Source organism: Myotis myotis, unplaced genomic scaffold (genome assembly GCF_014108235.1).
Source record: "Myotis myotis isolate mMyoMyo1 unplaced genomic scaffold, mMyoMyo1.p scaffold_m19_p_11, whole genome shotgun sequence".
NCBI classification, from domain to species: Eukaryota; Metazoa; Chordata; class Mammalia; order Chiroptera; family Vespertilionidae; genus Myotis; species Myotis myotis.
Genome location: NW_023416315.1, coordinates 2381020 through 2396265, shown reverse-complemented (window position 1 = coordinate 2396265; position 15246 = coordinate 2381020). Strand labels below are relative to the sequence as shown.

Here is a 15246-nt window from a genome sequence, read left to right as displayed (position 1 = left end):
AGACATGTTTTCTTGGTACCTGCATGTCTTTCTTATTTCATTGTACGAAGAGACCACATTGTGTCATCCTTTCACCAGTGGATGGACATTGGGTTTATTTCCATTTTTTCTTGTATTATGAATAATGCTAACCATTTACGTACAAGTCGTTGTGTAAAACTGCTTTCATTTATCTTCAGTGAGAGCCTGGGGGTAAAAGTGCTAGGTTCTGTGGTAAATGTGTACTTAACTCTTCAGAGACTGTGTCACTGTTTCCCAATATGGCTGTGCCAAATCACATCTCTAGGAACAATGGCTGGGGGTTCCAGTTTCTTTATATTCTTGTCAACACTTGTTATTGTCTGACTTATTATTTATATCCATTCTGCTGGGGATGTGAAGTGGTATCTTGGAAGAGCTTTTTGTTTGCATTTACCTAATGATTAGTAATGTATAATTGTTTTGTTGTGTTTTGTCATTGCTACAGCCACAGGTATGTAAAGGTGTGTGAAAGACTAAAGGATGTAGCTGTGGTTTCCTCTAGACAGTGAAAGTATAGCTCACTTTATTTTTAATTTTTTCTATTTTAAAATCCTATAGAATAAAAGGCTAATATGCAAATTGACCGAACAGCAGAATGACCTGTCACAATGACACGCAGTGACCACCAGGGGGCAGACACTCAATGCAGGAGCTGCCCCTGGTGGTCAGTGCGTTCCCGTAGGGAGAGCACCACTCAGCCAGAAGCCCTGAGCCAGGCTCACGGCTGGTGAGCACAGTGGCAGTGGTGGCAGCACTAAGGATGTCTGATTGGTGGCTTGCCTCCTCCCTGTAGACTGCGAGAGGGTGCAGGCCTGGTTGAGGACCCCCTCTTCCCCCAGTGCCTGAATTTCATGCACTAGGCCTCTAATATTTTTATTAAAAAAGGGATTGTAACTACAAACAATCTAGCATATTTTTTTCTCTCACAGAATTATAGAATTTAATGTAAAAAAAAAAAAACCTAGTATTTTTCAGGATGAACTTCTAGAACCCGCTAGCCCACCCTTGACAAGTGATGAGCTCAGGTCTACCCCTTTAGGGCATCATTAATAACAGCATTTATGTTTTGCCAAGTCTTCATTTCTCACTTGACTTTGGTTCTATATACTTCAGCTCTTCATGGGTCAGGCTCAACGCCCAAGTTCTGGCACTGGTCCCAGACATTTGGTTCTCTCCCAAAGCCTATATTCAAAATGATTGCCAAGGCTGGTCCTGGCAGTGAGGATCTCTTCTAGACTCCTGACGGTCTGCAAATTATAGAAAGCTAACATGTGGCCCTTTCTTTTAAACTGAAGTTTGTAGGTGAATTTGATGCTTCTCTCTGCTGAATTTACCCCAAACTTTCAGTGTATTTCTCTCGTTGTCAGAATACTTGTCAGCCAGTGATAGAAATGCATAGTCAAGAAAGTATTAGGAGAAATTGGAATCAGAAAACCATTTTAAATAGAGGAGAAACATAAGTGTACTTTCATTGTACTTCCTTTTGCATTTCAAAATATTTTGAGGTTCAAACACAAAATGAGTAGTGGAAAATGTGATAAGACACATCAAGGAGGTGTTGATATTGTAAAACAGTGAAAGAGTTGAGGGCTTTCTTTTTCATCTTCTTATTGAAGGAATAGATTTTAACTATTGGACATTGTTTACATGCATTACAAACCTTTTGTGGCTTTTATGATGCTCTGGGTAAGAAGTACTGTGCTATGTGTCTGGGCACATAAATTTCCAGGTTACAGTTTATAGCTAACTATGGTCCAATTTACAGCTAACAAGACAAATACCCAAACTTTATACCACCAGGATCAGTAAGAGATGAATGGAGGTAGGAAGGTACCTAGAGTATTGTTCAGAAAGCATTGCCCATTTTGATACAGCCTCCCTGGCTTGCATTCTCAGACTCTGATTCTGTGGATAGAGGCACAGGTCAGAAGACGCTACAAACGGACTTAGCGACAGAAACCAGGTTTCATCTCAAAATGGCATCATTAAACCTCTGAGTGGAGGACTGACTGTCAGTGTGAACACTCAGTGTCACCTGAAAATTATTTGAATTTTAATTCTACTTCTTAAAGTTTAGTTCTTATAGAGGCTTCAGAGCTGCTGGGGAAGAAAGCATCTGACCTAGTTTTGCATGTGCTCTATAGTCACTCAGTCAATGGTCCAACGCAGAGCTTTCTTGTTAGTTAAAAACCAGTGGGTGTCATGGACCCTTTAGCTCATCCTTTCTGTGGTTATGTGTCTCTGTTTTATTCTCTTAGATATAAATTCTGTTAACTAGCTCTTTTTGTATTCTCTACAGCATCAGTGACCTATGGATTTATTTTGCCTTTGATCGTCTACTTTTTCTTGGCTTATCTCTTGGAAGAAAAATCCATATGCCACCTCTGACTAGAGCCTGTTTAGTGTGAGGAATTCAGGCAATTTTCTTGAAATCGTATTAAGCCTGCTCTTACACGGTTAGCCGGCATGGAGGAGAGAGTAAGTTTGCTCTAAGACCAGTCTTTTCAAGATCCCTGCAGACCAGGCACACAGATACAGAATATGCAAGGGTAGAATGGTGATTGCTTATAAATCATAATGAAAGTACAGTTTCATGTGACCATTATTATTCTTTTCTCATTCTGCCTTCTGGCAAAATGGTCTGCCCTAAAGTACCATATGTGCCTACATAAATAAGTCTCTCCCTTTAAATTCTCGTTCCCTGTTGGCATAATACAGCCCTCAAATGCAGAAACGGTATCCTTAGCCCTGGCTGGGTAACTCAGTCGGTTAGAGCATTATCCCGATAGGCCAGGTTGTGGACCCATCCCCGTAAATATAGACAGGTCTCAGTCGCCACTTGCACCTCTTTCCACTTCGAGTTGTGGCCACCCAATCAAGTCTCTGTCCCTCTCTATTCATTGAGCACATAACTTATGCTGTCTTGCCAGTACATATATAACTTACCATTCAATCCAAGATACCCCTGGCTGAAGGGGGCACCAATTAGTCCGGGGCAAGCAAGGTCAACTGAGACTGTCCCCAACAAACACTTGTGTGTTAAACTGGCCCAACTCACATCTGTGGACTTGATATTTTGAATATCCACACTGCTCACCCTCACCCTAACAACTACTTAAACCCTACCTGGTCCAAAATTACATTCTTTTTCCCTTTTTCCTCTCCAAGTCATTTTTTCCCATTAACTTCTACTTATCCTAGAAGTTTCAACATTTTTTTTCTAAATTATCTATGCAAAAACTTTCTCATGTCTTTTATATGTTCACAAAGAACATTTGATTTGCCGTAATAAAATTCATCACACGGTATTGAATTCTTTCTCCTAACTATCTGCCGGCTAATCTTTAATTTCCTTAGGTTCTCAGTCACCATAATGACCCCAGTTCCTCGCACGCTATTCGGCTCAATACAGGCTCTCAATAATTCCTCAGGCATGCTAGACGAATGTGATACCGGCCGCGATCGGGGATACAATTGTCCAGATACTTAAACTCCCTTTAAACTAATTAAATTTCAATTCCTCTGCCGGGCCTCCTGCAAGCCTCGCCCAGGCCGGCCTTTGTGCCAGCCCGTCCAGGGAGCTGCGTCATTCTTACTGTTTCCTTCGCATTTAGCAGCAGCACGCACAAGCGGGGGCGCGTTCACACTGAAGTGCAGTTGAAGGTGTATTTCACGTGCCCAGCAAAACGCGGAGGCAAATGTGGTCAGACTTTTAAAGCGATGCTTTACCCCCCGTTTTAGCCCATGAAAGGCGTTTTGCAGTACCGTCCCCGGTGCAGTGATTTTCAGCAGGCGGGCCACCCGGATGTGTGAAACATGCAATACCTGACCCCTTAGTCCGGGGAGCGGCCACAGCCACACACAGCCATCCGGTGTGGAGGCATCAAAACTACCCTCCAAAATACCAGATTGGCCAAAGTATACATGTGGTGTGCCGCGGGATTTTAGTAATCCGTTCACTGTGCCATGAGATGCAAAAGGCTGGAAGGGGCTGCCCTGGCCAGTCCTGGCACCACCTGGCAAACACCTTTCCTGCCCATCACTCCCCTCTCAGCCCACATGCCCGTCTTCTCGCGCTTCAAATACAGCCCTAAGCCCTCATTTCTGCTTTAGCTGCTGCCTCTGGAGAGCAGCCAGGACAAATCTGTTTAAAAACATCAGCCTCATCAGTCTCTCTTCTGCCTAAAACACCCTGGTTCTTAGGATGAAACTCATCCTCTTGCCATGACCCTGAGGCCTTGGGCGGCTTCTCAGCTTCTGTGTCTCTACCGCCGCCTCCACTCTCACCACTGCAGTCGGGAGGGCTTGTCTGTGGGCCTCACCCACATGGCAATGTTCCCAAGGCAGGACCCGCCCTTGCCCTTGTCCATCTGAAACACACGTTCCCTTCCTGTTTGCACAGAGAGCGCTTTACTTCATGCTTATGTTACTTTCAATGAGATGGGCTATTTCACTGTACAAACTGGATAAACAGAGGAGGTGGCAGCAGGGGGATGGCGAAGGCTGTGCTGCCAGCAATCTTCCGTGTGGGTTCTGCAGTCAGGCCTGGTGGGTCTGGGGGTGGGGGGGCACTACTGTGTCGGGGTCCCACGTGGGGTGGGCCAGGGGTCAGCCAGGAGAGCAGATAGGCAGGTGTGAGTCCCAGGAAGCGGGTAGCAGAGCCCTGATTCTTAGCAACCTAAGGGGCCGGCAGGCTGGGTGTCCCCAAGCCAGTGAGCCCCAGGAGGCAGCTCTGGGCCCCGAGGGAGGACTACCCTAGCCCGGAGCCCCCCTTACACCCCACATCTTCTCTCAGGTGTCCAGCTGGGGCTCTGCGCCCTGCCCTGGAGCTGTGGCCAGAGGGCTGGCGGCGCGCCTGTGGGCCCGGACCTCCTGGTGGACATTGTAGCTCCAGGGGCAGCGGCTCCGGCTCAGAGGCCCTGGCCTGGGTGAGAAGCAGGGCACCGCTCCGGCTCCCACCAGGGGCTTGAAGGCGGACGGCCTGGGCTCCAGGTCCCGGGTCTGGATCTTTCTCCCTTGGTTCTCAAACCAGAGCGGCTCGTCGAACTTCCTGTTCCCCCTCCTGTCCCCGCTCGGGGCCCGCATCACGGTCTCCTTGGCAACGGGGCCCGGGTGGTCCTCGGTGGGCGGACTGCCTGCAGCCGGGGCTCCCTGCTCTGGGGGCGCACAGGGTCTCCCCTGGCGCTCAGGAGACGCGATCTTGATGGTCACGAGGCTGGAGAGACGTCTCGGGTGCTGGGCACTCCACAGCCCGCACCCCTCATAACTCCCGGGCCCCACGGTGGTCTCAGGGGGTGACTGGGCACGAAGGTACCTCAGGGCCTCCATGACCTCCCCGGGCTTGGGGGACATCCAGTCCCGCGGCACTTGGGGGAAGGGTCCAGTGCTGACCCTGCGCCCCCTGTGAGCGCCGTCCTGGGCCCGGGTCAGACCAGGAGGCCCCCGGGCAGGGCGTACCTGGGCCCGGGGTGGCGATGCGGGCTGGGGCGAGCTCAGGCAGCTGCCCATGGAGGCGGGCAGCAGAGAGGGGCCTCCAGATGGGGATTCGACTTTCAGACTTCCCGATGAACCCCGACCGGCCCTAGGTGAAGCCCCGAGGCTCGGTGACCGTTGGCATCTGGGCGCAATGAGAGCGCGGGCGTGAGCGCTGGAATCCTCCAACGCGTTCCCTGCGCGTGAGACACCGGCAGGCGCAGCAGCAGCCTGTGTGCCCCTGGAGGCTCACAGCTCCGCCCCTCCCCTGTTGGCAGCAGGCTTGGGTCTGGAGAGAACTGTCTAAGAGGTCTTTTTCTCTCATTCTCTCTCTCTCTCCCCCTTTTTTGAGATCTCTTTCACATACTCTACAAGTGAACAATCATCTATCCCAGTGTACAGTCTGTGGCTTCTGGCCGCTCACAGATGTGGGCCCCCACCCCCATAGTCATCCTGCCAATGCGTTCATCACTCCAAAGGGAAGAAGTCTGCAGCCCTCAGCTTCCCATCCGCTCCCCTCCCCCGGCCCTGAACAGCCACTCATCTTGCTCTCTCTAGAGATCTTCCTTTTTCCTATTGGACTTTCATCAACATGGAATCAGGCCGCAGGGCGTCCTTGGTGACCAGCCCCTTCCACAGGCATGCCTTCAAGCTACATCCATAGAGTGGGCACCTCATTCCTTTCTGTGGCCCAACGTGACTCCATGGTATGGATCTGCCGCATTTTATCTTTTGCCAGGTGATGGACATTCGGGTTATTCCTCCCTAATTGATTATGAATGATGCTATTTTAAACATTCGTGTGTGAGATTTTGTGTGGACAAATGTTTTCACTTCTCAGTAGAATCGTTGGTTCATATGGAAACTCTGCTTAACTTTTTGAGGCCCCACCAAACAGTTGTCTGCAGCGTCTGTTCCAATTTATATTTCCATCAGCAATGTAGCCTCTGTTTTTGGACTTGACATTTAGAAGGAGAAAATATAATAATTCCCACAGTCCCTAAAAATTGCAGATGGGATATTGACAGAAGGCCACTCTTATTAATGTTAAAACAAAAACAGGAGCATAATTTACTAGTACTTCAATGCTCTTTTTAAAGAAAAACAAATAACTGGTTTTTGTTTCAACAAATGTGATGCCTGTTTTACTCTTCTAGGATGGATGTTAACATTACTTTGTGCAATTTGCCTCTTAAAGAAAGAGTGACAGTAGACATCATTCCTATTTTAGCTGACAATATAAGTTTAAGATTCCATACATTCGGATGTAGATTCTCTTCTCTTTGAACATGAATGCGATTTTTCTCCCCCACCCTCACCCCCATATTAACTACTAATCCATGAGAACAGTAGCATGGCACATACTTCCCAACTAACATCTGCAAGGCACCTGACGACAAAAACAGTGTTTGATGGAGTTTCGAGGTCTGTTCTAGGGGGTATTAAAAACGCTGTTCTCCAGGAAATTTTCCTTAAAAGCAGTGCAGAGGGACCGCTGGGCTGGCCAGTAGAGGTGCGGAGGGTGGCGGCTGGCGGTGTCAGTACCAGCCCAAGAACAAACAAAGTTACTTTCCCGGTCGGAGGAGTCAGGTGAGTGGTGAGGACATTCAGGAGCTCAATGAGGAAGCCTTGAAGGCTTCTGAGACAGAGGGGCCACTTGCTGGGGAGGAGGGGGCTGCCAGCCAAGAGGTGCTGGGGGACGAGATCCATAGCCCTTCCCACCTGCTCATCATTTCCATTTCCTCCAGATTCCTTATTGATCAATGATCCTTCAGTATATGATTTTGAAAACTAAAAGAAATCCCTATGCTATAATTTTCTTCTTAATAGGACATTTGACAATGATGACAGTGACTTTTATAGCTCAGAAGCCTCTTAAGATGGCATGATTATCATCATCAGTGTGGACAGTAATGCAACTGAGTATAGATTTCTTAGAAAGCATTTTTCTTCACAGTGTTGATAGTTTCCCATGTTCTAGCTGTCATCTGATCCAATGGGTGTCATTTTGGTTTGTGCTTAAGCACTCTTCAAAAGTCCACATTCTACCTGCTGGTGAGCAACAGGTAGCTGCAACTTACTCACCTTGAAATACGCCTTCTTTGGTAAATCAGCATGTGGATTGGTTAAAAGGGATTTTCATAGACAATGAACATGCCTGGTTCTTCTCCTTCTCACACACCAAGGAATAACGGGTTTCTTTTGGTTTCTTGACATTAAAGATGAACATAGACCAGTGGTTCCCAGTTAGAGACAACTCTCCTGTCCCCCACCCTCAGGCACATTAGAGGAAGTCTCTAGTCTGGGCTGGGGAAATAGGTTGGGGATACTACTTGCATTTAACAGGTGGAGGCTAGGGGTGCTGCTAAACATCCTACAGGGTTCAAGAAGCCCTCCCCGCAAAATCAACTGGACCAAAATGTCTACACTGCAGAGACATCTCATTTCCAATATTGCTATCAATACACTTTTTATTTCTTTTACCTCATTTTAAAAGAATGAAAGTCAATATATGAGCTTAATTCTTGTGTCCTTTAAAAAAAACATTAGGAACCCCCACATCCCTCTGGGATATAGCATTACAAGGATTATATGGACTGCTGGTTCTCACACGTGAGCGTGGGGCCAAAATACCAGGAGGACACGCTAAACCAAGATTGCTGGCCAGGTCCCAAGAGTTTGCATTTCTGACATCTCCACAGGCGAAGGAGTGGTGCCTCCCCTGGACCACTCTTTGAGCATCACTGCAAGTGGGCTTCTTTGTGTATGTCTCTAGTTTTAGGATCTGGGATTTGTTAAGGCTAAACCAATTTCAATAGATATCAAAGGGAAAGAAGGGCACCATCAGACATCCAAGTTATAGTGACTACCATTTTCCTCATGTAGGAAAGACACGTGAAATTTTTGGCAGCTTTTCTCAAAATTTAATGCATATTCAAATCATCTGGAAATGTTGAAATTCATATTTTACTTTAGTAGGTTTGAGTTGTGGCCCCAAAGTCATCAATTCTTACAAATCACAAGCTGTCCAAGGTCTAGCAATCTTGGTCATAACCTGGGTGTTTGTTATAATGCAGAGCCCCACGCATCATCGAATATATCCACTTCTGCATTTCTTTCTTTTTTATATTTTCAAGAGAGAGAAAGAGAGAGGGACAGAGAGATAGAAACATCAATGAGAGAGAGAAATGGATCACCTACCTCCTGCACGCCCTACACAGGGGATGGAGCCTGCAACCCAGGCATGTGCCCTGACTGGGAATCGAACCATGACCTCCTGGTTCATAGGTCAATGTTCAACCACTGAGCTATGCCAGTCGGGCAATGCACTTCTGCATTTCTACACATACATTCTGAAGTTGGGAATGCATGGGTCTAGATGCAGAGTCTCAGTTCTAGCTGCACATTAGAATCACCTGCAGAGCCCCATGCCCTGGTCAGGAGAGGGTCTGTGAGTGTGTAATGTGCATCTTCGAGTCTTCCCAGTGGCTCTAATTGTCACCACGGTTGAGAATGACTGAGCTGGCTCGTCTCTGGCTTGTGAGCATGGCCACCTATGGACTCTGGCATCTCCTCATTGGCCAGCATTGATTTAGTTGATGGGCCTGACTTTGCAACTGCCTTCCCCCCATTCTTTTCCATGTCCACCTGCCCAAGACTCTACTGTGTCAGAGTCACATTTATTCATATAAAGGTCTAACCTTTGATGAAGAAAGGAACATTTGTCTGTTCCCTTATTATATAATGTGACTAACTCTCAGACATGCAGGTTCATACTTTAAATCTTTAGGATCAGAATCTGAAGCCAACACTGAGCATAGTAGCTAGCACACACATTGATAGTAAAAATGAGTATTGAAAGAATATCTCCTGCAGTTTGGAAAGGTTCAATTTTTACCTTCCATTCATGTACTTCACTTCTACAAGGAAATTTTGTTCTACATACTTCTGGAAAGTGTTTTAGAGCATAACTCCATGCCATTGCATTCTTTTTTTATTGAATTCTATTATACAACCAATAGTTTATTAAATACATATGGAACAGAATGTGCGCTTGCTAATGTCCCATTCAGCTATCATTCAATAATCAAAACTCTCCAGCCATAAAATGAAAATAGAGATGACACTTCATGCTAAGCTATTTCTTCCTCAAAATGAGAGTGTTCAGGGCAAAGATTGTGTCTCTTGAGTGGTGCTGTATACAGCATCTTCCCTGCCACAGATGCTCAACACTTGTTCAATGAGAAACTCACCCCAAGGTTCTATGAAGTTAGAATTTTGATCAACTCACTGGAAGTGAGTAAAGAAGACAGAGTGAGAGCTGTGACAGGTTTTGTCTGGAGAGCCAGATTGACAGGCACAGCTGAGTGAACTGAAGCTGGTCATGTCCTTGTCACTCTCCCAATCCGTAATTCCAAGTCTAACAGCTTGCATAGATTCATCAGACAGAAAACAGTAATTACACAGACGTAATAAAGGGGCGATTCCCAGAGAAGATTCTTCAGTATATTGGAAGTCACAGTAGGAAATGTATTTTTGTAGCTTTTAGGAAAGATGAGCACCACAGGTATTGGCATTGTGGTGCGTGCTCTTTGGCAGTCAGATCTTTTATTGGGATCATTTCAGATAGTCTTGGGTTCAGCTGAAATTGGGAAATCATCCTAAAATGTCTTAAAAGTAATGCAAGTCAAGAATGATGAATCATTATAAAGCATGCATGCTTCTTGTTGACTTGCTATTAATAGGCATTCTCATAAATGACTCACTTGATATGAAATTAAATTAATTAAACAAAACCTTCCCATGGCTTTGCCTTTGATCACATTTAACTATTGTATCAGCAGAGTTATATCAAATGAAAAGACAGTGAAATGTCATAGGTTAGATGATGTCAAAAGATAAAGGATTAATAATCGGTGGCCAATGGTGTTTTGTCATCTTCAGGATAATGATAGACAAAGACAAACCACAGAACAAATATATTCTAAAGTTTATGATTATAATCCATAGAAAACATATAAACTAAATAACTGAATAAATATTTAAGCATTGCTACATTGATTTACTTTTCTGTAAGGTATCCTGAATGCCAAAATACTGAGTACTAGATTCTGTGTTGGAAAGAATTTGTTTAGCAATCTTAGGTCAATGTAATTTACTAGGAAGTTGATTGATTAAACTTTATTGGCCAAACCAAATTGATTTGGAAAATAAATTCCTTTTAACATGCAAATCTATGTGATCAGTTTTTCTTTAATATCCATTATTGTACCCACCACCTCATAAGCTTGATCTGCAGTTCAATTATTTGATTTATGTTTTCAAGTTACCTTTTTTTACTGTCTCAATGGGAAGGTAAACAGAGAAACATTTTTATAAAATTTGGAAGGTGTCTGATTAAATTAGAAGGTGTCTAAATCCTGATCCAAAATTAAAATGATGAAATCATAGAGATAATCTGAAATTATAATTTCAATAAAACCTATTTGACTATGAATTATTACTCAAAATCATGAATTTGTTTTTTTAATTAAGATAATGGGCTTGAACCAAACTCTTATGTTTTGAGTACATTAAAATGAGCTTTACAACATCAATATTTTAATAAAATATATCAAGAAGTATAAATTAATATATTCTAAGCATTAATACTTTGATTAATTATATTTTAAAGTCAAACTTTAAAAATTTTTCTTTTGTCCTAAAAATATTCTGTCAAAAGTCAGATGATTGAACTTTTTTAAAGAAATTTAAGAAATGTTTCAAAATGGGTGTGCTGCTGGATTATGTAGTCTATGAAAATATAGATCTAATTTTCAACATAGAATTATAATAAGGTTGACGATACCCAACATGATAATTTGTAGTGCAGCCTAGAACACTCCAATGTCTACAAGGACCAGGAAGATAAGTGAGTGAAAAGGGGTATGGGCAAGTAAGCCACGTGTATAAAAATGGTTCTCTTTATTCTATACGCTATGAGACATGACAATACAATTAGAAGAAAAATTGCACCTGACACTTTTACAGCAGCATCAAGACAAATGGCAGTGCAGATTCTAAATCTGTGTAAAATGATAGCCCTCATCTGCTTCCATCCAATTGTTGGTGAGCAAAATGGGCCAAAGCCATAGCTGGCATCTGCATTGCAAGAGGAGCTGAATATGAAGGGTTTTATGTTTAACCTACCAATGTTAAATGATGACCATATTTTACTGTGAGTAGCTTTATCTTTCTCTTTTATGGTGTTTGTCCTATTGTAAATAGATGGTCTTTTTCTGTAACAGAGTTGCTGTATCTTGCCTTTATATTTCGCTCCTTTTCTGTTCCTTTCTACCCCCAAATTTAAAAGGGTATCGTCCTACAGTGTGAGTTTTAGTGCAAAATTGGTGAGAATAGATTGTTATAGGATTCTAATTTCAAAATTCTTTACCCGTGTGAAAAGCCAATTGCAATCTCATTTATTTAATACTCTCTCTTTCCTTTCGCCGGTTCTGGCACCACTGTCTTCTTAAATACATATATCCCTGTGTGTGTTTCTAGACAAGCTATTCTATTTAGTTGTCTTATATTCACCTACCATTACCTTTCTCCCCTAAGTGCCACCACTTTAGACTGGATAGCTGGCTTTTCTCTAACGTGATTCATCATCATCACTCTTCCTCAGCTCTGCCTTGGGTATTTTTGGCCATTTATTCATCAGTAATTGTTGTAACATCATTCTGTTGAAATAAAAAGGTGCCTGGGATTATTGACTAAAATTGCAGTTGACTTACAGATGTTACTGCGGATGTGTAGCCTTTCCTTGTGCTGTTTTGTTTTGTTTTTTTCTAAATGTAACTTCCATTGTGGTCTATCTAATGTTAATCTTTGTTAAAGCCTTTCAACATTTTATTATGTTTTAAATAAAGCCCTTTACATCTTGTGTTATATTGGTTCCCATGCCCTATAATTTGCTTCTATTATGAATGGTATTATGTAAAGATTTATTTTTAATCAGAGTTTCCTTGTTTATAGGATCACTGTTGATTTTTGTATTAGGGTGTTGTATTCAGCAACATAGATACATTTCTGAGTTATAATCGCTTGCCTGTAGAATCTGTTTCCTATACACACATTCAAACCACCTCAAATAACAAAAAATGCTTCTATGTCTATTTAATCTACATGCTACAGGTTTCTCTTTCCTTATTGATGTCTTCATCATATATGTGTTTTCTATTTCATTGTGGGATATATTTTCTATTTAGGGCTGTCAGACTTGTGGAGAGAGAAAAGAAAATAGGACACGCCGTTTGATTGGAACTCAGATAAATAATTTTTGAGAGCATGTTCCGTATAATTTCTCCACTGCTGTTGTTAAGATATGTTTTGTAACTGAGAATGCTGTCCCCGATGGCCAGTGCTGCATATGACCTTGAGGAGAATGTGTGTCCTGCTACTGTCAAGTGGAATGTTCCCCGGGTGTCCATCATGCCCAGCTGAGTGATGGTGCTGTGCATTGCAGCTGTGTTCTGACTGAGGGTCTGCCTGCAGGGCTGTCAGTCCTGGTGGAGGGTGAAATCTCCAGCTATCACAGGGGCTTGACTATTTCTTCTCCCAGTTCTACGTGCTTTTCTCCGTGGATTTTGTGGAGGCCCCTGCACTTTGCAGAGTTTTAGTCTTCTTGGAGAATTAACCTACTTATTTTTATTTAATGTTCCTCTTTATTTCCAATAATTTTTATTACTCTATAATTTGCTTGGCCTGAAATTAACACAGCTAGCACAGCTTTTTTAAAAAGTAGTGTTTGTCATGTATATCTCTTCCTATTTCTCCACTTTCATGCTATCTGTGACTTTATGTTTCAATCTCTAATGGAAGTCGTTTTAATTGCCATTTTTGCAGGTACTGTATTATGTTTTTTTGGCTTCATCCTATCCTCAGTAAGGCATCAACTTTTCTCTAGGATACAGGTAACTTTGTTTCATCAAAAATCAATTTGTTCTTTTAACGTGGGAGCGTCTTCCCCACAACCCTGACTTCCTGATGTGAAGCAAAACCAAGAAGAATAATTTGTTTATGTGCAGTGGAGGCGAATTCTGAGTCTTACTGTGTGTGGCTAAAAATTCCACATTATGAACTGTTGCTCCTGTCCTTACCGTGTAATTCGGGGGTGGGCAGCTTGGTGATTTGTTTCTTAATTTAACAGAGTTCAATATACCACCACCTGCTGCCAAAAAACCTGTGCAAAGGCATTGCCATTTGTACGTGTAGTCCTCAGAGACAAGAGGAAAAAGCTGCTCGCTAAAGTACGTAGCAAAGAAAGGAAACATCACGTTTAAAATCCAGTTACATAACCTCACCTTTCTTGTGTATGGATTCAGTAGCACAGAAGTAAACCAACGGTTTTTATTAAATTACCAAAGTCATCAATTCATGTCAAATTTAACCATAATTGTTTGGCAACACTTGATCATTTTTCCCCCAAATGTAAAATGGCTACAATAACTATTTAATAACCAAGCAGAGTTTTATATTCTTAACTTAATGCTGCCACGACAGCATGTTATAGCTAAGAGGTTATAAGTTCACGGGTTTGAATGTGCGTGTGGGACTTCAAAGCTACTCTGTACTGAAAAACTAACAACGTAAGACCCTTTTGCGTCGTGCCTTTCATGTGTTTGTTTTCTTGCCCTGTAATTCTCAAAACTGGAAACTGAAAGCCTGCCCAGTGCATGGGTTTGTGCCTCTACACTCTGACTTGTCGCCCTGTTTTTGAAAAGTTGACCTTGAGGAGATGTCACAGAGGTGACAGCGCGGGAGGGGCAGGCTGCACGGTCAACGGGACCCTGCCCTTGGCAGGAGGATCGCAGCCGCATCGTAGCTCGCACTAGTGAGCGTCCCTGTGGAGGAACTGACTCACTGACAACCTGTCAACAATGGCAACGGGACTCCTACCTACTCACGTGCCTTCAAACGTCTCGCCTAGAATGGCCCCCAGAGGTTATCTTTCCTTCCACACAACTGCCTTGCTCCTTCTTCCCTAGTCTACAAAGCACTCATTGCAAAACCACATGAATTCCTTATTGGTATCATGGTTCCTGTTGTCGATGCACTTTCTGGCTCATCTTTCACCATTTCTTTAAATATCCAAGGGGTAGAAATGGTCATGAGAGGTTAGCTTTGTCCCCATGACCTTGATCTAAAGGTTGGAAGGGAAAATGGGTACAGAATATGCCTGCTGTCCATACGTAGTCTTTTAGGCTTATCATCTTTGATATAGGGCTCACTTCTTCTCGTTATCTTCTTAAGAAAAGCTAGGAAATAAAACTTAGGTCTCAGAAGCAGCCAATTACATTCCAGAATGGGCATTAATAGCCCATATTTTCTCTGTTCATATCCACTTTCAAAAGAAATGTCCAGATTATAATATTCATCTACCTTGAAATCAGAAGTGATAAATAAGATGAAAAAATATCAATACTATTTATAATTTTCCCTAAACAAAAATTGTAATTTTTTTTATTTTAGTGCCTGATGCTAGGAAAATTGAGAGATTATTTAAATTTCTGGCCAAGGAAGACATTCAAAATATTCCATCGGTCACCCTCTGTCAATACCCCAAATGGAATCTCTTCTATTGCTTACAATAAAGTTTCTTGACAATTTTCAATGAATTTAGTTAATATTTATCAACTGCCTATTATTTCCAACCCAGAAATCTCCAACCATATTCTTGATTTAACTAATATGGTTCTCCCTTTTAACCCC

The 15246-nt window shown here is 43.0% G+C and overlaps 1 protein-coding gene across 1 annotated transcript; it reads right to left on the bottom strand.

Annotated features, from left to right (window-relative positions):
* Window positions 1–4812: 4812 nt before the first annotated feature.
* On the bottom strand, window positions 4813–5529 carry POM121L12 (POM121 transmembrane nucleoporin like 12). The gene has a single exon (XM_036328976.1). It carries the CDS (start codon window positions 5527–5529, stop codon window positions 4813–4815), a length of 717 nt encoding a protein of 238 aa, XP_036184869.1.
* Window positions 5530–15246: the final 9717 nt, after the last annotated feature.

Bases quoted from the DNA above. Each gene is read 5' to 3' on its own strand.
- POM121L12 (XM_036328976.1), bottom strand. From the start codon at position 5,529: ATGGGCAGCTGCCTGAGCTCGCCCCAGCCCGCATCGCCACCCCGGGCC.